General features: G+C 46.0%; 1 protein-coding gene across 1 annotated transcript in view; it reads left to right on the forward strand.

Moving 5' to 3' along the window:
* Positions 1-23,181, forward strand: part of SLC22A3 (solute carrier family 22 member 3) — an 858,705-nt gene that overhangs the window by 578,312 nt on the left and 257,212 nt on the right. Inside the window, exon 5 of the mRNA XM_078649172.1 lies at positions 130-247. Within this exon, the coding sequence (XP_078505298.1) occupies positions 130-247 (118 nt within the window). The remainder of the gene's footprint in view (positions 1-129; positions 248-23,181) is intronic.

A 23,181-nucleotide genomic window follows, 5' to 3' on the forward strand; every position in this document is an offset into this window, starting at 1 on the left:
ACCTATTTGTAGAAGAAGCTTTGTGATTCAGGCCTTTTGTTTAAATCTGGTTAGAATATTGTGATGTCATGATTGTAACTAGTTGGTTCCAGAAACATTCATCCAATGGCTTTCTTTGGAACTTTGCAGGATGGTCCCAGAATCGCCCCGGTGGCTGCTGACGAGAAAAAAACAAGAAAAAGCAATGACAATTATGGGCACCATTGCCAACCACAATGGGAAATATATGACGACCACTTACAAAGAGGTACCTTTTGTAATTCCAAAATGGCGTATTGAGCATGTGACTCAGAACGAATATTCTTTAGTATTCCGTTGATTTAATGTGGCGTTGAAAGGTTCAGTAATAATTCTCTGTGCAGTAAAGCACTGTGCAACTTATAGAAGGACATTTATAGGGATACTCCAAACCGCATTGGACCGACAGACGGCAGTATTTGAAGGCCTGTCCTCAGCTGACCGTATGAGTGACTTACTGTTAAACCACTACCTTGCCAACACCTTGCACTCAAAAAGTGACACAGGTACCAGACATCTACCTGACATTATTCCTAATTTTCATTTTCTGATATCGACACCTCATCGCCTTGAGAAAGCTCCAGGCCTGCACGCCATATGGGGTGAAACACGTGTTGACTGTATTCTTTAGCTGTACCCCAAGCACCTAAAAGAAGATTAAAGAAGTTCCTTAAAAGAACCAACAGACTGTCTTGTTCTCTTTCTCTATAAGCATGTAAAAATGGGAATCTGTATATTAAAGTAAAGTTTTAGCATATTATAGGGCAATATGAGAAGGTGTTCGGCATTCAATTCTTACAAAGATAAGTGCATTCATGGTTGCAGGTGCTGCAATTTGGTTGAAGGTAATGTACTATGCCATTGATGATAGTACTCTTACGGTATTTATAGGTATTCTGAAGGATATTGCCATGAGGGCGAACCCATATTCCTCACGTGCCCTGGTTCTGACCTGGATACCACACCATGATAAGGCCACACCTTGTCACCAAATATATGTGTGCTAAAAATCTTATACAATACATTATGCACAAAGTGAATACTTCTTCAAGGCTACATACATACCAGAGGATTCTGTCAACAGCCTCATGTATCATGAATGCAAGAATCTGTTAGCTTTATAAAGGTGCCATGGCTCAAAATATTATGTTCAATTTAGATCATCTGTCTGCAGCAAAGGAAGACTGCGTACAATAGAAGATGTATGTCAGTGACCAGAGAGGTGCTCTTATCTCTTCTAGGGGCCCTGGTGGCTAGCATTGTGATGGAGGAAGAGGTATGAGACAAGCATACAGATTATATATGGTATCTAGTACTCTGTGCCGCACATAAAGATATTGCAAGCAACTAACTAGTCTGTGATCATATAGAGCAATGAGTCCAAAGGCCAAAATCCTCGATAAGGTCATGGAACTCTGAGGTGACTTACAATATCCTTATAATGTACAATAGGTACTTTATTCCTTATAATACATGGTTTACCACCATCCTTCCCAAAACTGATGGAGATGTCTACAAACATGAAGAATAAAAGTAGAACATCTATTGCAAAATGAAACACCCAATTAAGCAGTTCGATATTTGTTTCAAAAATATTTTAGAATCAGTTTAATACAAGTCAGATTACAAAATAGTGCTGCAGCTCAGAATGTGTAGAAGCATGCACAGAGTTTCCATATTTCCCATAATTAACTAAAACATGCAAAAAATTGCCATGAATATCTCCTTTCTGCTTATCACTGGTCATCTAGAAAAACAAAACACAAGAAGGACAATGCAGGATTTGTTTTCGTTTTGTAAACTGCAGCTTTCATTATGCTATCTAACCTGCCTTTCCCCACGGCTGTTGACTCTAGCAGCAGGCATTGTGATGTCAGAACTCAACTAAAATAAGTTTTTAAGAGTTGAGCAGAAAGGTAATTTCTTTATTACAGGTGACTAGAGATGTCACAAGTTGCCTGTAATACAGAATTAGAGACAGTCTTTTATATAGGAATCGAAGGCTTCCATGTAGTGTAATTGTAATTGGCTGGCAGGTATACTTTACTCTTTAGAACTCCTGTGTCATATTTCATGGTGTCTGTTATGCCTTGGGTTCATTATCCTATGTTCATCGCAACAGTTGGGTCAACCACTCTGAAATGTTTCGAGCGTCTGGTAGAAGAAATATAGAAGGAGGAAGAAAGGGTAAGAGGGAAGAGAAAGATGCAGAGATCTGCTTGGAGATGGTCGGTTACAGGTATAGATAGGCCAATGTGCGCGGGGGATGAGTGGGTGACTAAAACGTACAAGTATTTGCAATGCAATAGGTCTCGCATTTACATGAGTTTGAGCTATTGGCATTGTAAATGACAATGCCTTTTATTTATGTTTTGGTTTTTAGAACCTAAGTCTAAGGCATTGTCATTTACAATGCCAATAGGTTATACTCTTGCTAATGCGAGACCTATTGTGCTGAACTACAGTACGGGGGGTGGGTAGAAATAAATCGATGCTGCTTTAGATGCACTCTAGGTGTTGGAAACGGATGATACTACAAACTCTTTTTCCGGGCAGAGTCGACGTCTGGTGAAACAATGGAGAGAGGGAGTAATAAAAGCATCACCTCTATGGAAAAGAGTAAAGCGGAGCAGGATAAGAAAAGCATACGAGAGACAGAAGCACACAAGGGAGCAACAAAGGGCCGGGGGGGGGCAGGTATTTAGCAGGGTGTGAGGCACACGAGCCACAAGAAAGTAAAACTGGAACACACATGCCTTCTCATGCAGTGCTCAGCGAAAAATAGTTCCCTGAAAGCGAGCAGTGGAAGGCTATAAATCAGCTAATCAAAAGGATGGTGAAGAGGTCGGGAGAGGCAAAGAAGAGGAACACAACCCGTTGAATAAGAAGCAGAAAATGAGTGTCCATGAAGTCAACCAATGTTAAGAAATGAATGGGATCTAAGCCCGTTGTAAATTGTCGGTAAGCCCACAACAGTATTTTTGCAACCAGCCTGGTAGGAGAAACCTCTGAAAAGTAGTGCACAAAGTTAGGAATTCCAACCGCACAGAAACAGAGAACCCAAAAGGAGAACACTGACCCACATAGGGAGGATGCACAGGAATATTTGACGGGATGAAGCAGTCATCTGAGCCTACCCACCCTCACCTTCCAAACTCCCATAAGATGGATCAAATTAGTCAGGGTGTGACCCTCGGTCCGCAAAATAAAGTAGGATTACAGGGGGGCAAAAACATGGAAGTTTGCAATGCATTAAGTGGGAGCCACTTAGCTATTAAGCGTCACAAATTAAGCTATTCCTGCAATGGATTCCAGCTTCGAATGAGAATGTACCCATCACCGTGCCATAATTTCCCTCCACTGAATGAACATGTTTGTCAGACTGGTCAGGTCCATGACAGGCCCTGCTCTCTTCTGACCCCAACCTTCTTCCTGCACTCTGCCCGTCTGTAATCCCAAGCTTCTTCCCAACTGCCTTAGATGTGCGGGTATGCACAAAAGCATCAATCACCTTCCAGTGGGGTAGGAGACAGCTCCGGCAAGCACATGCTTCAACTACCTCGACTGTGCACAAAGAAGTGATCCCACCACGGAGCAGTGACAGGAGAACTGAAGGGCGGCTTTCATGCTTACTCATTGTGTTTAGCCTGCAACAGCTCAATAAAATGAAGATATACGATGGACGAGGTCAAAAAGGGAGGAGATGGGAAACAAAAGTCTAACTTGATAGCAAAGAGATAGAAACAATCAGCAGCATTCTACAAGGAGCATGGAAGATGCAGACTACTGCTGAATTGTGAACTTTTGAGGCACTGTGCATGGAGTTACAGTATAAACTATCTATCAAAGCAATTTTTTCTACTCGGGCCGCTCGGTATTTATGGTAGATCTGCTGAATATGGAATGGACGTGAACTTCAGTGTGAGATGAGGACGTGCACAGAGGAAGTCAGGGTTTGGACAGGGGCTCTTACGTTGAGTCAGAAACTATCTTGGGGTCGCTGGCATGAAAGAGTACTACTGAAGCAGTCTGGAGTGCTGTAAAGCCAGCAGGAACAGATCCATGAAGCACAGCTGATGGCCTGAGCTCTGGGTGCCAACCCACGGCGGCACGCTGCTCTATTTATAGCACCAGTTCTTGCAGAAGCAACAAGAGACGCGTGCACAGTAGACGCACGTCGGCTCGGTGTGCCACTGCCAGGTCTGGTTGCGCTGAGGCGGGGTCCAGATACTCGTTTCGCTAAGGGCCGGGACTAGCAGGGAGCTCTGGTGACGAGCCAGCAATGAGGGGCGCTCAGCCAATGGTGCACTAGCAGGGCGGAGCCCCGGAGGCGGCCGAAGGGCAGGGGCTACGGGACTGTATGGGATACCAAATACTGCTTGGGCTCCGACTCCTGCGCCGCCGCTGTCCTGCCCCGCCCGTGCACCGCAGCCGCCGCTCCCGCATGCCGGCCCCGCAGGAGCCTCAGAAAGTTAGCAGGCTGGAAGTTGTCAGCCTGTCCCAGCTCAGGAGCCCCTGGCCGCGCCACCCCCGCCTCCCGTCTGCCTATCGGGAGCCGAGGAACGGCGCTCCAGGAATGATTGTCCCCAACAGCAGCTACCCGGTGAGGAGCGGCTATTGGAAGTAGGTGAGAGGGAGGCCCCCCGGGGGCCCGTGCAGGAGCGGGCTTTTGAATCCACTCTCGATCACTCCCATAGATGCAGACTCCACCCTCCCTCATTCGGCGCGCGCGTGTCTGTGTGTGCCTGCGTGTGTGTGCATGCGTGTGGGTGTGTGTGTGCGCACGTATGTGTGTGTGCCTGCGTGTGTGTGCATGCGTGTGTGCACATGTGTGTGTGTCTGTGTGTGTGCATGTGTGAGTGTGGCTGTGTGTGTGCGCGCGCGATTGCGAGAGGCTGACTTGCTGTGAATGTGGGACAGGAGATGTGCACGGCACAGGGCTGTATGTGCGCGTCCACGAGGTGATCGCCGAGGGCTTGCGCGTGCCCATACCCTGTCCAACATTCCCAGCAAGTAAATAACATAAGGTCTTTTGCTGGACGCAGCGCTTTGCGCTGCTAACACCAGCTCGACCTAATAAGCAGTTGCGTAGTACCACCTGTGTTAGAGGAGTAGCAGGGTGCTGTATGTGTGTACACCAAAAAAGGAGTAATCGGAGAAGGGCCAGTAATCTATGTGGCAACAATCACAAGGCAGAAATGCTGTCAAATGAGTAAAATTATGGCAAATATCAAAAGGGAATCGTTTGACATTAGCAATAGCCATGCAGTTTTTTTTTAAAGGCCGGGATGCTATCTCCTGTCATACAAATACACCTCGTGAGCGAGGACTAAAGTGTAAGACCAATCAAGGTTGGCAACCTGAGCAGAAACTACACAATCTTAAAAGTCCCAGATTTCCCCTACTTCTGTATGGCCAAAGGAGGCCAACATGTTGAGCACCTATTTCCTCTCATGCCTCACCTCTTCATGTAAGCACAATACTTTTCTGAGATCCCAGAGACCATCATAGCCGATAACCCAGATTCGGTCAGGAACTTTGGTTACCGGGCAGATTGGAATTTATTCTAAACTCATAACGAGTGTTGAAGCAGAATGAAAAGTAAACCACTTTCTGCAGACTATTCAGTTGGCACGCTCTTTTAAAGCTATAAATTGGGGATGCTTCAATGGTGTGTTCAATCTAAGGCAGAAGCTTCACTTCAATTCTGGGACTAACTGCCCAGCTTCAGTTCCAAAGTAAACCAGAATGTCATGACATCACACTATGACACTATACACATTCTAGTATGACATATCTTAGATTCTACATTAAACATTAAATGTACAAGAGAAAGCATAGGAAGATGACCACAATGTAGTCGACAGACTGAAGATTAAAACAAATCTTCTCCTCACTTTTATTTAAAGAAGTTGCCTTTTAAGCTTAGTATATATTTTTTAATTCGAAGAAAGGAAGGATTACTTGATAACTTCTGGGGCCCCTAGACATATTTAACCTGGTTGAACAAGTGTCTCGCAATGAGCTCAAGAAAACTTCAAAGGAGAAAACATTCATTCTGTCAGGATGCTCTTCTAAAATACCATCCAACCAATTTGATAATTCGTCACTTGTGACACTTTTCCAACCAGAATGGTGGTCTGAACGAGTTCATAATTCAAATATAGATGCCTTAATGTTATTAACCTCAGCAGCTCTAAGGGCAAGTGTGACATAAAGTTGAAAGTGATCGCTCCATGAATCAGGGCAAATTTCTGAATTGGAGATAATATCAATACTCACATATTCCCCAAAACGTCATCAGTCAAGGAGGGCTTCACACCTCTTTGCCAGGTGAAATTATCCTTTTCCGAGTGATCAAATCATCCATTATTGCAGCCTGGTTTAACTCTAGTGCCCAGTTAACTGGTGAAAAGTGAAATCACCACACTCATTTGCTAAAATAGGGGACGTAAATTACCATAGAGCATCCCTTTCTGATAATTCCACTTTCCTTTACGCTGAGGTTGTGATTCTAGCATTGAAGTCTCCTGACACAATTACAATTGATTTTGAATACTAAGCCAGTAAACTTAATAGAACCCCTTGATGATTATACAATAAAACTACAAATTTGATGCTAGGACCCCAATAAGCATTACATAATAACAATTCATACAGAGAATTGTCTGATCCCATATAGGAACAGTAAAAAACCAAGGCAGAAGGAAGTATGGCTACCAATTGTGAGGTGAGACTTTCCAGCTAAAAGAGGATTTCAGAAAAATAGATAACTCCCCTACTTGGGCTGCCTCTAGAAGAAGGAATGGCGGTGCAACAATAACCCAGTTTGTTATCTAAATCAAAGTCCCTTGTTAACCAAGTTCCTTGGAGGCAAATATTTAGTGCATCATCAAATAAGAACCAAAGTTATCCAGAGACAAAAAAATGCCTCTAACCCAGCCACATTCCAGATACACAACTTAAACACAATAAAAGGAAGAACATTAGCTGGATAGCACATTAGGGAGCCAGGACCAAGTTTTAGCCTCCAATGTTAAAAGATCATTACTAGCTATAAATGTGTGCACAGGGACTAGGTTACCCATAATTGGCTACACAGGCTGGATCCTACTAAATCAGATATCTGTCCAAAGTGGAGACACAATGTTGGAACGTATATATATATGTGGTTGGAGTGCCAGGGGATACGGGAGTTCTGGGAATAAGTTATTAGAGCAGGATTGCCTTTACAATGTTCCATTCAGCTGTACTTTTTGGGTTTAATATCGCTCTCTAAGATGACTTAACATGCTGTCAAAATTGCTGAACTGGGGAAAGTAACTGCAAAGAAATGTATAGCAAAATGTTGTATTGTATCCAAATTTCCTAAAAATAAGTATTGGACATGAGAATACATACGGTGGTTGTGGGCTGAGTGTGGGGTAAGGCGTACATTAATTCGATTGAGCTAAGTCAAGATAGTAGAATGATTTGGGAATTAGTGTAAACACAACTCCAGAAAATCATTGATGATCAAGTAGACACCCCATAAATTGTAGCAACTGAAATTTGAGTATACATTTCTTTTAGCCTGTGTTCTGTCGACGCTCCTGTCATTGTCATGATTTGATATCTGCATTCAAAATTATGGTATTGGAGACTATTGTATAGCTAGGAATATATGTAAAATTTCATTTGTTCCCATGATATCGTGGAAAGTTGAAGGGTAGGAACTGTTCAAGGTCATTATTGTTATAATGCAAAACATAACAAAAATATATACTTACTAGCCACATTCTTCTCTTTCTCCTTTACGTATCTCATGCCATTCAAATTAACAACTGTCAAATTGGCCACAAGAGATTTTACCTTCCCAGTCGAAGAAGTCTGAAATAAAGGACTGGAAGAGTAAAGTAGGGAATGTGAAGGAGAGGTACTTAGCCCACTGTTTCAACATTCTCAAAATCAGGGAAGACATCCATCCCCATCTGGTAAAAGAACATACTGTGTTTGAGAATCATTCAAGAAACTAATTCTGAATGAAAGTGTACAATGGAATCCTGAAAACCCTGGAGCTCTTTAACATACAATTTTAACTCAAGCAGGGCAACGTCTTGAGAAGAAATGAGCCTAAGATCATATACATTAAAAAAATATTTAATACCGGCTGACGAGAATGCTTGTTAGATGAGGGAAATAACTCTGTGAATTTTAAAATATGTGGATGAGCAGAGGGAATCAGTGGCTCATGCAAGGTGACTAATTCACCATTCTATAATCCGATCTCGTTCTTTGGGGGAAACGCGGTAGGATTTGAATTGGGATCAACGTTTGCCCAATTGGAGCTGCAAGCCAAGAATAAGATTGATGTACCTGGAAATAGTGCTCTAGACCACTCCAAGCTCTGTAGCCGACTGTTGGTGTTTATGAAATCTTTGTGCCAGGGGGCTTTTTGACGGAGAATGTGCATCCTAGCGCCCAGATACCCCTAGGGGTGATAGTGCTGCCCTCTACAAATGCTGATTGATTGATTGATTTTAATAGCAATCCATCACTAGAACCAGAGTCTAATGGAGGCAAAGCATATGTTCAGAGGCACAGTGATTCTCTCGAGGACAAATGATCCCAATTAGAAAATCCAAATTCTTGGTCAATGGCACTCAAAAAGCCAGCATCTCTCCTCTCTCTATCTGATAAATCTGCAGTATCAGACTGAGGGAGCTCACTTCCTGTTAGAGAAGCAGTGAACATCTCTCAAGGACCAACAAGCATGGCATATTTCAGAGTCTTACCACCATCAAAGTTAGTGAGATTCTTTCATTGACATTCCTTCCTCGTCACTGGAAACACCATTCGGCTGGAGTTGTGGGCAGTACAGTCCGCAGATATTGTCACCTGTTGGCCAACGGGAGCCGAAGTTAATTGGCCGGAAGCACTAGTTTTGGAGACTCCATTGCTTTAAAGACAACAACATTTCCCCTCAGGCTGCAGGTTTGTGATGTCTTTGCACAATATTTAGGTCTTCATAATCAAGATTTAACTAAAGAGTAGCATGTATTTTTGTGAAAAGAAAATTGACATTAATAATATACCAAGTCTCTGTTTGTGCTACTCTCTACTAAACGTCTACATACTGAACTGCATTTGATACCTTTCTGCCTCTGTCTTGGCCACCTGTAATGAAGGGAGTTTATTTTTAGATAGGTCATATTGATGAAAAAGGTCATAGCAGTGCTGGAGCTGAAATTACAAAAGTCAAAAATGGTTTGCAGGACAGTAGAGATGACGAACCAACAAAGGTTTAAAGTTGTGTACAAAACAACTGTATGTTTGGCAGAGTAGGCAATGAAAAAGGATGTCTATGCCATGTCTTAAGTTTAAAATTAGTTAAAAAAATTAGGGGCATATTTACAAGCTTCGATCGCCACAGGAATGTCACTTTTACTGACGTTCCTATGACGATAAACCCTTCTCCTTATTTACAAGGCAGCGTTAAGCCACTTAACATGGTTTAACGCCACCTTGTAAATAAGGCCCCCTTTCACGCTATACTTAGCGTGAAACAGGCATGCAATGGGTGTTGTGGTGGGTGTTCCGCGGCAACACCCATCGATTTTGACGCTGCCCCCTATTTACAAGGATGGCGTAAATAGGAGGCAGCACCAAAGTTAAGACCAGGAAAACCTGGTCTTAACATGGCAAAACAAGGAGAAATGCTTTTTTTCTCCTCATTTTTGCTGTTTCTATATGTGCTGAATTGTGCAGCACACGGAAACAGGAAAACACCATGAATGATTGTTTATGGCCCTTCCTGCACATAAAAAATCATTTTAAACATGATGATTTGCAACTTCTATGAGTGCTGCACAATGCAGCACACAAAGAAGTTGCAAATCGCCATTCTGGATTGTTTATGTGCCGGAAGGTATCCCTTCCTGCACATAAACAATCATTCCCTCAAAGCAGGCACCCTTGCACTATGGTGCAAGGGTGCCTGCATTGGCGCTAGGCAGCTGAATTTGGTGCCAGCGTAGGGAGAAATGCAGGGTTGCACTGTATTATTATAAATATGGTGCATTCCTGCGTTTCTAAAGTGACAGAGCGTGGTGTTAGCATTTTTGGAGTAAACCCGCACTCCGCCACTTTCTTATACATATGCCCTGAATTTCCTGTTCTGGCAGAATTGCAGAGCTAGTTAGAACAAAGGCAGTAGAGGAGCAAAAAGACCAAGATGGAGGGAGCTCCAAAACTCGAAACATCTATACCTGCCTCCTGCATTGACCAACGAACCCATCTCATGATTGTGTGGGACGAAACCACCCGTGTGGTTTCGTGAGGGCTATAAATAGTTGGTTGACGCCCTGTGGACGTATATCAATCGTACCCACCTCATAGGCCTTAAGTGCCCGGACCACACATAATTTCGGGACATCAGGAAAGGCAGGATAGGATACTAACCTGGAATTAGTCTTGGTTCCTCTGGAAATATGAAAGGTGACTCCTTCTGGAGTAAAGACTGCCCGAAATATCCAGGGCTCGAACATCCGAAACCCTGCGGCATGTAATGAGACACAAAAGAGTCACAAGTTTTGCCGACATATGCTTCCTGGATAAATACTTATTAGCCGGTCAAGATTTGAATAAGTCGAGAACCGTATTAACATCCCAGAGGACCAAGTTGCGAGGCTCGGGAGGAATCGATAACCTCATGCCCCGTAAAAGCCTGCACACAAAAGGGTGTTTGCCAAGAGGATGACCATCCACCAGATCATGGCCTGCCGAGGATGCTGAACGAAAAGTATTAATTGACCGATAGGCCAAACCTTCCTTCCCTAAGGAGGCTAAGAAATTAAGGACATGGACAACGGGATCCCCCATTGGATCCATTTGTTGTCGACTGCACCAACTCCCCCAAAGGTACCAAGCAGATCGATATTGCTTACTGGTGCTGTCTGCCCAGGACTTTGCAAGAAGAGAGTCAGCATCTGAGAAAAGGCCTGGCATTTGCCAGCGTTGCCGGAAACCCGCCAAGCCATCAGATGAAGACCCCCTGTGGTCAGGAGTTGATGGGGATTCCCTTGAGGATCCTTGAGGATGGAAGCACCGAGGGGTAGACGGATTGGAAAATCACAGGAAAGTTCCATCAGAACCGGAAACCAGACTTGCGCTCTCCAGATTGGGGTAATCAGCACCAGGTCCGCCTGTTGTCTCCTCACCTGGGCTGTCAACCGCATTATCTATGCGAAGGGGGGAAAGGCGTACCCCCGCTCCGTGCTCCAATCCTGAAGGAAGGCGTCCACCGCCAGAGCGTGTGGATCCGAACGCCAATTGTAATACCTCCGCAACTGGGTGTCCAGTCTGTCCAGTCTGGGGGCAAAGATATCTATTGAGAAGGGGCCCCAACGAGCCTGGACTTCCAGGAAGACTGAGACATGGAGTTTCCTCAGACTAGTGTCCTTCCAATGACGGGAGCACTAATCCACCACCCGGTTGGATGAACCTGGAAGATGCTCCATCAATAGAGATTTTTGGTTGTCCAGGCAGTACTCCCAGAGATCCTGAGCAAGGTCCGCTAGCGCTCTGGACCGTGTGCCCCCTAAATGGTTCATGTAACGTACAGCCGCCACATTGTCCATCTGGAGCAAGGTGCAGCACTGAACCGTATTCTTGGTCAAACACTTAACCACGAAAGAACCTGCCATTAATTCCAGGCAATTGTTGTGCATATTTTGCTCGGAGGAGGACCATTTTCCACCGGTAGAGATTTCCCTGCAGTGGGCGCCCCAACCGGAACCGCTGGCGTCTGATTTGATCATCAGGTCGGGTTGAGAACCGAAGATGGCTCGGCCGTTCCAGGCCTCCATGTGGGCAATCCACCACTGAAGTTCGGTTTGGCCTCCTCTGAAAGGGGTACAACCTGAGAGTCTGTGAGACCCTTGCGCAAGTGAAACGTCTTGAGATGCTGAAGGGCCCTGTAGTGGAGAGGGCACAGGAAAATGGCCTGTATCGATTAGGATAGAAGGCCCACCACCCTGGCTAGGTGTCCTAAGGATACTGTGAGTTTCGCCACTGTGCCTCTTAATTTGTGCCGAATCCTGGAAAGTTTGCGAGACGGAAGGGACAAAGTGGCTTGGACAAAGTCTATCATGAACCCCAAGAACTGCATCTTCTGAGAGGGAACAAAGTCAGACATGGACTCATTGACCACAAACCCCAGGGACTCCAGGAGCGTTATCGCCTTCTGTAATTGGGTAAGCAAACAATGGGGACACTAACAAAGTATGAGTATATCGTCAAGATAAATTATCAACCGAGTGCCCTCCGATCATAGGCGCTCCACCACTGGCTTCATAACCTTGGTGAAGCACCACGGAGTGGAAGACAGACCGAAAAGAAGGGACGCGAACTCCAAAACCTGTGACTTCCATTGTACCTGCAGAAAACGCTTGTGAGGGGAAAAAATTGGAATCGTTAGATAGGCGTCTTTCAAGTCCAGATGCAACATCCAGTCTTACGGCAGAAGGAGATCTCGAAGGAGGTGAATCCCCTCCATCTTGAAGTGGCGGTAAACGAGCCACTCATTGAATTCCCTAAGGTTTATAACTGGGCAAAAACCCCATCTTGTTTCTCCTCGAGAAAAATATTGCTTAGAAAACCTCGAGGGTGCAAGAACAAGGGGAGGATAGCTCCCTTGAGCAACAAATCTGAGACTTCTTTGTCTATTAGATCGGACTGGTTTTTTGAAAAACACAGGGGCTTCGGTCGAACCGGTTGTGTTGGTAGGTTGAAAAACTCTATTTGAAAGCCTGCGAGTGTTTGCAAGACCCAGGCATCTGAGGTAAGAGAAGACCAATTGGGAAGAAAAAATTGTGATCTGCCCCCGAGGCGGACATCCCCCAAGAACTGAAGTCTCACCTTGTTGGTTGTTGTAGGGGGCATTGCTCCTGCCTCTGCCACCTCTACAAACAACCACAAAGAATTGCCAATACTTCTACTTATTCTAATTCAAATTTGAAAAGATGTGCGGACCAACCATCACTTCATCTTTAAGCTCATTTGTAGCTTTTATTTTTATTTTTACATCAAACCTGTTTTTTTTCAAAATTTCTCAATATAAACAAAGCATTAACACTGTACCCACAAATACTGTACAAAAATTATATAACACAACAATGAAAAATGCACTTGTATTCAACAGTTCTCACCATTCTCACCATCCCACTTGTTCCACATTCATACATCCCATACTCATGACAAATAATAATAATACACTCACATACTACAAACCAAACATTATTGCTTTACAAAATCTTCTTTTTTTTAGAAAAAGTGACTATACAATTTTTACAAAATGTTTTCATTTGATAAACCAATTAATTTGGATGAATCTGATTACATAAACATGCAATTTACACCAAGCAAATGTTTGGTTACTCCAATGGTCTACACGTTTCAAACCCCCTTGATTGAGGGGTTCTCCTCAGCACCAAACGTCACTAGAAAAAACACAAAAGACAAAAATCAAAAAATGACCTTAACCTGACTTTTAAATAGCCCCACAAGTCTTCTAGTCTGCACTGACTTACCTCTACGTGAGCTCAAAACGGATGCCATAAATGAATCGTTAGGGAACGGTGAGTCTAATGACCAACAGAATCAAGGAAGGAGAAAAAGAAGAGAAAGGAGAAATGACCGTCCTGTCCTTAAACATGAACATGGAACATTCAATTGTATTGCACCATTGCGCATAACTTACATCTTATTTTAAAATGCCGCTCTTACTGATTCTGCTCCATCGATGGCGCTGCGGGTCCCTCAAAAACACAACCATAGGGTCAGAATAATTCTATATGAGGGAATCAAGGGTACTGCCATTAGCAGGTTAGTCTAAGGTATGTCCTTTCATCACCATTGGCTATTGCAGAGGTTTCTTACCTTGCCCCCCTCATCAGAACGTGTCCTCTTGGGATCTGAAGCGCTAGTGGAGGACCCACCTGGAGGTAGGGGTTTCTTTGACCCCGTGACATCTTCCCACGATCTTCTTCTCCAGTGGCGCAACCACTTGGGACACCGCCTTCAGGATAGAAGAGTCTGTTACTTGACAGAAGTGGTCATCTATGGGCAAATAGGTGAACTTCTCCTGCTCCTCCTCGTAATACACCTCATAATCCTCCATAATTAACTCTATGGCTACAGAGGAACACCAAAGGGGATATGGTAGGGAATAAAACCCTGAAATTAACAATTTAAGCACTGGAAAGGGCTATACGCCCTGGGGCCCTGCTCCCTACAGTAGGAGGGTAAAAATTGCCTGGGCTTGCCCCTTTGCAATATAGATGGGTCTTACCCGTTACACAGATGTTTTTGCTCCAAGCAGGGGCTGTTAATGAATATATGCCCGAGTGCTAGTAGCGCTAGATACACACAGCAGTAAACTTCCCCCACGTGAGCGTTAGGCGCAGCCGAGCAAGTCTCCTCTCTCTGACAGTAAGATGCGTAAAACGACTTGCGGCTATGCGGGGGGGGGAGGGTAAACGCGCTCCAGATGCACGAACCTGCCGGACTGGCACGCGGACCCCTGGCGCCCCGCTCTAAGAGCCTCACTGGAACTGACGTGGCCGCGATGGAGCGAGAAACATAGTCACATCAGGGCCACAGGAACCCCCCGCCCCAACATACCAAAAACCCGCAAATAACACACAGACACAAGTGTTAAGATTGGGAAAAGTTGCTGCAGGTTTATTACATACAACATATGTAATCACGGTGGGTTATCTTACAGGCGATCCAAGGGCAGGCCGCATTCTCGCCACCTGCCCGCCTGATGAGCCAATCAGCACAGTGGCGAACCACGAAACTGCTGCACCATTATGGTAATCACACTACTTACGCCCCTTGCGGGGCGTATCTAGGCAAACCCCCGGTTGCACAGGCCCACAACCGCCCGAAGGACTACTGGGGCGCCCACACGAGTTCCTGGACCTCCCATGAGGTTCGAGGTTAGGCTCTGGCACCCCTATGTGCCTGCTGAAGTACAGTGTTGCACCTCTCTGCTTCCGATCACCCTGTAATTCCGCCACAGCCCGGGCGGCGGTCCCCGCCGCAGCCCGGGCCCCCCACCACCGCTACCTCTATTACCTGCAATCTTTGCTCAGAAGTGCCTCTTTTAAATCGAGGAGAAACAAGTCTAAGCCAACAGGCGTGAGATGAACACCATCCGCCTCAAAGTAACCATTGATTTTGTCCTGAATCATTTCATGCTTGATGAAACCCAGACCCCTCTGTTGGGTGAATTTTTTCATGGCGCTGTTGATTCTCTTCCTGGACCTTTCAATTGCTTGACACGACTTAGCGCCCCACCAGACTCTACGTGGCACAATTTCAGACCACCAGATCTCACACTCACGCATAAGCCCGCAGATGACCCCAAGATCCACTTTCATTTTCTGTAGTAAGGTAGACTTTCCCAAGTTCGTGAGGTCATTACCGCCCAGGTGATTTACCAAGTGCTGAGGCGGAGGCCCCGCTGTAGCTAGAGCTTCCTGAAATCTGTGCAACAGACTATTCCAGCGCATCCCAGGAAAACCCAACCAAACAAAGTCAGTGTTCACAAAGCCTTACGTCCAGTTCCTGATCGCAGCCCACCGACCCAACCTGGAGACTGTGGAATGTCCCAAGACCCACACTCTTGAATCTGTCAAAGAAAAGACGCAATTCGTTTAGCCATGTTTATTGACAAAAGGTGCACACATGAGTTTAAAAGGAGCAAAACAAGCCTAAAACTAGGAACACCGCAAACATATATACAATAGTATGGACAGGCGGGGATATCCTGTTCATGGGCAAATATAACGTTTATAGCAGGGAGACTCCCAGCGCCCCACTTTTTGTACATTTTCCGGCTGCAAGCCTGCTTTGAACGCAGATGTGGCTCCCCAATTCTGAATGAATGGCTGGAGAACCTTTTTCCCTGCTTCAACAAACCAGCTCTATCAAGGCATGCCAACATAATTTTATCCATTTGGTATTTGGTCAGGGGGCTTAGGTCAGCATGGATGAAGAGGTAACCCTGTACCACTGGACGCAGAGCAAGGTAAGACTGGAGGGCCGCCACCAGGCAATAGCGAAGGTCCCCCAGGGGGGCCAACAAGATAACTGATCCTTTGCCAGCCTGGTCAGTTTTAGACTGTCTAAGAGTGATGGACAGACCCTCCTTAACACTTATGTCCGCCACCCCTAAAGCGTCCCCAGACTTATCTGCCCTGGAGCGTGCCACTAACTCGCTACTCCGGAAAGCACCGAAAAATGCTAGGCTGAAAGCCGCAGAAAAAAGGGATGCTTCGAAACGCGAGTGCACCACCGACTGCAGTACCGCCAACATGGCCTGCAGCATGGGGAACTCAATGGGGGACCTGTTGTCGGGGACCCTAGGTTCATCCCGAGCCCACCCTTTCAAAGCTGCCTTAATTACAAAAGACTTGGTCGGGTCACCTGCCCCTCTCAACCTCGCATCATGGCTGATCGCAGCCAGGTGTCCGCAAGCCCAGGAGTGGGATATACCCTGTTTTTTGGCCCAGACAACAAAGGCCTGTACTCTGTCCACCAGAGGCAGAGCTGACAGACCCAACTCATCAATAGCTTTGTGGAAGTTGACCAGATGACTACCATAGCGCCTCCTTGTACCTGGGGCTAGTCACCTCTCCCCTAACTCTCTCAACTCCTGCTCCACTCCAAGATGCGCCAAAGTCCTGGTGCGAAGGGAGTCATCTCTGTTCTCGCATGAGGGCACGCGGCCCGGAAACGGTCCCACTGAAAACGAGAAAGAGCGTCAGCCGCGACATTTGTGACCCCTGCAATGTGCCTAGCCCTAAATTCCAAATTGCAGCACAGGCTCCTACTGGCCAACTCCCTCAGCAAGCAAAGAACCAACGGGCAACTAGCTGTTTGACCGTTGATGGCTTGTACGACCGCCATATTGTCAGACCAGAAGAGGACCTTCCTGTTAGACAATGGGCCCGGCCAAAGATGCAGCGATACCACGATAGGGAAGAGCTCCAGGACAGTTATGTTGGATGTGATCCCGCGCTTATGCCAAGCATTAGGCCACTCCTGCGCGCACCACAAATCACCCAGGATTGCCCCAAAACCCTCCCTGCCAGAGGCATCAGTGAACATGCTGATTTCGGGGCTGTCCACCCACGGGGACATCCAGATGATAGTCCCACTGAAATTTGACAGAAATTCAGCCCACATTACCAGGTCTTTCTTCAAGCCCGCAGACAGCATCACAAAATGATGACACTTAAAGACCTTGGCAGTGGCCCTGGCTAACCTTCTAGCAAACACTCGGCCCACTGGGATGACTCTAGCCGCAAAATTAAGTTTGCCCAGGAGACTCTGAATGACCTCCAGAGGTGTCTTGTCCCTTCCCAGCAAGTCCTGAATGTCCCCTTTCAGGTCCTGTACCTTCTCGGCGGGTAGTCTTGACACGCCTATTACTGTATCTAACTCAATGCCAAGGAAAGTGAGAACCTGTGCTGGACCCTCAGTCTTGCCAGGCGCCAAAGGCACGCCCAGGTGTCCGGCCAAGTCAATGAAACCATTCAGACCCTCCCTGCATTCTTGAGTGCCCTCCCTACCAATGAAAAGGAAATCATCTAGGTAATGGGACACCGCTGTGACACCATACTTCATGGAGAGAGCCCATTGCATGAAAGTGCTAAATGCCTCAAAGAAGGCGCACGAGACGGCGCAACCCATAGGCATGCATTTATCAAAATAGTACTCCCCTCTCCACTTAAAGCCCAACAGGTGCTGACTATCTGGGTGTACGGGCAAAAGTCTGAAAGCCGCTTCAATATCTGCCTTCGCAAGCCAGGCCCCTTTCCCTGTTCTCCTAACCAGGTCGACCGCCATATCCAGAGAATAGTAGGAAACGGAGCAAGCCCCCTCTGCTAGCCAGGAGTTCACAGAATTGCCCTCCAGGAAGGAGAGGTTGTGAATTAGCCTGAAAGCCCCCGGCTCCTTTTTGGGGACCACACCCAGTGGGGACACCACAAAATCAGGGAGGGGAGGTGATGCGAACGGGCCCGCCATCCTCCCCAAAGACACTTCCTTGCTGATTTTCTTACCTACAACCTCAGGGAGGTCCCTAACTGACTTCTGGTTCTCGGCATCCCTGCTGACCCTAGGACCCTGGTAAGGAATTCTGAAACCTTCAAGGAAGCCTTCCGCCAGAACAGTCCTGTCTTTCTCATTGGGGTAGGACCTTAGTAAGGGCAGAAGGTTAGGGATGATGATAGGAGACGGGCCCTTGGAGTGACAGGGGGAGTCCCCACTGGAGACACTACAAGCATTTTGATCAACTTGGCCAAGCAGGGGGGGGGGGGGCGAGAGGGCGAGGGCAGCAGGACGTGCACAGGGGGTCAAGGCTTGGAGAAAGTTTTTACTTGTCTTTGCTGGTTGCGCTTGAAGCGGAATCGCGCTTGTCGCATGCTGACCCAGGGTGTGCCCCACTGCACTTACTGCAAGAGTGCGCAAACCTGCACGCCTTACCCCAGGTGCAATTTCCTGCGTTGAACAACCTACAAGTTGCTGAGAAACCCTTCCTGTTAGACTGTCTATTGAAACACCCACTGCCGCGCCCCCCACGAAAGGACTGCTTGAAATTACCTTTCCTCTCTGTATACAGGCCCTTACCTGTCTCCGCTTTCTTATCCTGTGTGCTAACTTTGCCCACACCTTCTACTTTACCCTTACCCATATGCTGCATCCAGAGTCTCACCTCCATCTGATCCCAGTCCAATTCGGGGCAGACCACCATCTTTTTACGAAATTCGCAGTCGTACCTGTACCACCCCATGCCTGCAGATGACTCTGCCTCCTCAGTAATAACACTCGCATACTGAAATAGACCCTGCGCCTGCTCTGGGAAGCGCTCAGTGATTACTGCTGCTAGGATAGTGAAAGCTTGTCTCCAGTTCTTTATTGTTTTCTCAGGCCAAGACTGAAAACGAACTTTCTTTTCTTCATCCTTGGCACCCATTTTCCTGATGTCAACACCCTCGGCACCCAACATGAGGAGGGAGAAGATATCAATAAATTCCCTACGCCAAATGCCTTCTTTTGCTGCCTGAGGCACCTGCCAAGCAAGGGAGCATTTGCCTGATAACAAGGGGGCCATGGTCATCATAACCGCTGGCGCATGGGAGACTGTGTTAGGCGCGGGCGCAGGTGCAGCTGGGAGCACGGGTAAAGCTGTGGGCGCAGGGGAAGCGGGAAGCAGCACTGGGGCAGGGGTCGGAGCAATAACAGAGCTAGGCTGTGCGTAGGCCGCCGACGAAGCCAAGTCGACAAGGGGACATTCAGGTGCTGCGCTGCTGTCCCCACCTTGAACCGGAAGCCCACCCCACACCCGAGCTACCAATGCGTCAACTGATGTCGTGGTCAGAGGCACCATAACTACCGGCGCCACCGCCAGGGGCCCCGCAGGAGGCAAAGCCAACGAGGGAGTGGCAAGCAAACCCGCCTTGACCTCTGAGATGAAAACAGAGAGGGAATCCGTGAGCTTACCCAGGTCCTCTCGGGTGGCAAAGTCCGCTGTAGAAACCACCGGGAGAGGGGAGGCGCTAGCCGAGATCACCACTGGGGGTGAGGCGGGGGCGTGCACAATCACATTCCTGATAGGTTCAAGCGCCCTGGTTTTGGGGGGAGGCTCCGCTGGGAAGTCCTTCACTGTAGGTTTCCGTACACGCTTGGACCTAGTGTGACCAGTGTCTTCCACAATGTCTTGTTCTGGGGCGGGGGGAGCGGGGCCGGCCCCGAGGGCTCTGGGGGGGGGTTGGCCGTCAAGAGTTCACTAGCCCACGCAACCCCATTTGCCTTGATCAAGTCCAGCAGTGCCTTCAGCTGCGCATCCTGAGTGGGTCCTATCCCTGAGTCGTCGACCTGTGACGTCCGCGTAAAAAGCGGAGGGGACCCCTGACTTTCCATGCCTAACTTTGGCTCTTCCCCTGAAAGAAAAAGTGACTGTGAGCCAAATGTTCCATAAACTAAACAAGATGTTGAAAGATAAACAGTGCCACCGGGTGGCCTCGGGCAGGCACACTCCTGTGGCCGTGAAGCAATCTGTAAGCAAAACCATGCGCATTAGTCAGGCATCAATTACACCGCTCGCGCGCACCATGAAATGAAGCCATAAACGTTAAAGAATGCCCTTTACCAGACAAAAAACGTAGAGAAGGTAAACACTTAACTGAATGCTGCTGGAGCAGCGAAGAAAGAGGAGTACAGAGCGTCCTATGGGGGAAGTTGTTGGTGTTCCTGATACCGGATTGGTTCATCGCTATTGGACTTTTTCTCTATCATTGTACCCTGGCATCATGGGAAATGTACTTTTCTTGTTGTTTATATGCCTTTGGTAAAGCTGCTGGAGAAAATAAACGGAGAAAGAAAAAGCCTAATCTGAAGCCTCCGGTCCTGCCATTGAATCTTGAAGAAAAACCTTTTCTTCCATGCTACTTGATTGAAGTATGCCAATACTTGTTACGTTTGTCTTTCTGAGTCAGCTATTTATAAGCTTCAAGGATATGGCAGCATGACTTGGCATGTATTTCAGGAGTTGTTATGGGTTCTCCGATGCTTACCATAATCTGCACTGGTTGCCAGTTTGTAGACTGATCCATTATAAGGAGCTCTGCTTTCCCAACATTGCATATCATTAAAAAAACATGCTGCTTGTGTGTTTGCTTCCAAGTCTATGCAATCCCATAATTTCCTTCTTTTTTGTTGCTTTCTGTATTTAGAATGCTCCCTGTCTTGAGCTGTACAAAATTGAGGACCAATCTATGTTTAGTAAGGCGTTTCATCTATTTTATTGATTATCTTCATATCTTTGTGTTGTTGTGAATCAGTTCAGCCTTAGGATGATTGTTGTGCTGTATAAGTACCAACTCAACACCTTTCTTCCATGTTTTGTTTTTCAATTTATTTAGTGGGTGCCTCATGCACTAAACTCAGGGCCGATGGAAATTTTTAAAGGAATCAATCAGAAATTATGGTGATAGAAAATTGTGACCTGCGGGATAGCTCAGCGCCTGACCTATGCGCAGACTGAGAGATAGCTCAGCTATGTGAAAACTGAACATGTAATTTATGTTTAACCAGTGCCCAGGGCCACTGGGAGTATGTATTGAGCAGCTGCTGCATTTTTCGTAATATTATTGAATTGCTGCATTTTCTACATCATCTGCTGCCTAATCTGCAGATTTTAACAAAAGAAACTGATTCTGGCACAAACGGTTCAAAAGTTTCTAAAACATAGCAAAGCGTGTGGCTGCGAAGTGGTAGGCCCTTTAAAAAGGTGGGATGGTCATCGTTCTGTTGCTCATTGCTATATTTAGGTATTAAACTAGTGCTAATGAGGTGCAACTAATGCCCAGCAGTGTTAACAGGTGTAAAAATGACAAAATAATGAAGTAATACTATCACAAAATGTGGCGCATTATGCCACATAACTTGCCTTTTCTTGCCCCATAATCTACTCAACCCTGCTGCATAATTTGGCCCTCCCCGCCACTCAATTCCAGTGGCCCTGCAAGAGGCATAATTCTGCCACTAAAATCAGTTTCTCAGAGTGCTTTGAAAGACAGATGTAGAATGTGCATGCATTGTATGTTTTTCTCTGGGATGGTGTTTATGCAAAGGCAGTACACCTGCATGGCTCTTGTGAAGGCATTGCATTGCTTTGTCCTGCTTCTTCAAAGAGGTATAGTGTTGCAGTAAAATGCTTGTGATCAAATTATTCTGCTGTCAAACTACACCTAGGCCTATCAAAAGCACCATAGTTCTTATGCTGTGTATAATACGTTGCTGATTCAAAAGCATTACTTTGTGGTCTACTTGTTCCAATGTTCCAATGACAAACTGGTAATCATCTTGTCTGTTTGGTGTCTCTCCTGCCTCAATCAAGGTTGTTGTTTTTTGTACCTAGGCCTGGCTAATTGTTTAAGGAATTTAGACATTTAGGAGAATATGATCATTCTTCTCAAACAGATTTTGGAGGAATGTGTCATAAATGTTGCATTTTACAAAGCACATAGCCCTTCTGGGTTTAAAAGCAACATTATTCTTCTAAGCAGAGAATTTAACTGATGGTAGTATAGCCATCTGATTGGCACTCACTTATTCCGTCTCAGGAGGAATGGAAGATGCATTCAAAGTCCAACCCTAGACTTACAAGTCACATCCAGAAATCAGGTACTTTCGCTCATTAAAGGGCACATACATCATTGCTTTTTGCGGTCGCAGATTCGCAAAGGGGCAGATTTGCGGAATCTGCCCCTTTGCGACCGCAATTTTTACATTTGGGATGCATCATCCCAAATGCAAAATTTGCAAGTTAAGGAATCGCTAAAATTGTGATTACTTTAATTTAATTTAATCAAACAGATTACTTTAATCGTGTTTCCATCTAAGGAATCGCAATTTGCGATTCCTTAAATGCAATGCATGAAATAAACAATTATTGCGATTTCGCTATTAGGAATCGCAAATTACCATCAAACTGAAGTTGATGGTAATTTGCGATTTCTTAGAAAAATGAATTTTTCAAAGTCACATTTTACACACATACTTGGGGCATCTGTGTGTGTAACGTGTAAAAATTGGAATTTCAGGGGTGCAACAGGGTATCCTTTTAGAACCCTTGCACCCTTGATATTGCACGCGCAATTTGCGAGTGCCTATGGAGTACTCACAAATTGCGCATGTAATTCCCATTGATTCCTAGGGGCCTCTAGGCCCATAGGAATGAATGGGAATCAATTTGCAATTAAGGAATTTTAAGGAATTGCCTTTTTTATGCGAATCCTACATGCATTGCATTTTGCGATTTCAAAATAGCTGTTGTATAGCTCCTATATATCCTTATATCGTGTTAAGTTAGCATAGGTTCATTTGAGATTTAAACGCCATTTTTCCTTTCTTGCAACTTCTGCACACGACCCTTAATTGTTGACTTAGCTTTCAACCTAGTGGTTTGCCGTGGTGTATGTGAGAATAATATGTTATTGCTCTGATATCAGTTTTGTTTAATAAACCATGTCTGCACGGAGAGTGCTGAAGTTTCAGGAGCAACACGATATGGTATTGTTATGAGGTCTGATCTCCACGCCTTCATAG

Source organism: Lissotriton helveticus, chromosome 6 (assembly GCF_964261635.1).
Source record: "Lissotriton helveticus chromosome 6, aLisHel1.1, whole genome shotgun sequence".
NCBI lineage: Eukaryota > Metazoa > Chordata > Amphibia > Caudata > Salamandridae > Lissotriton > Lissotriton helveticus.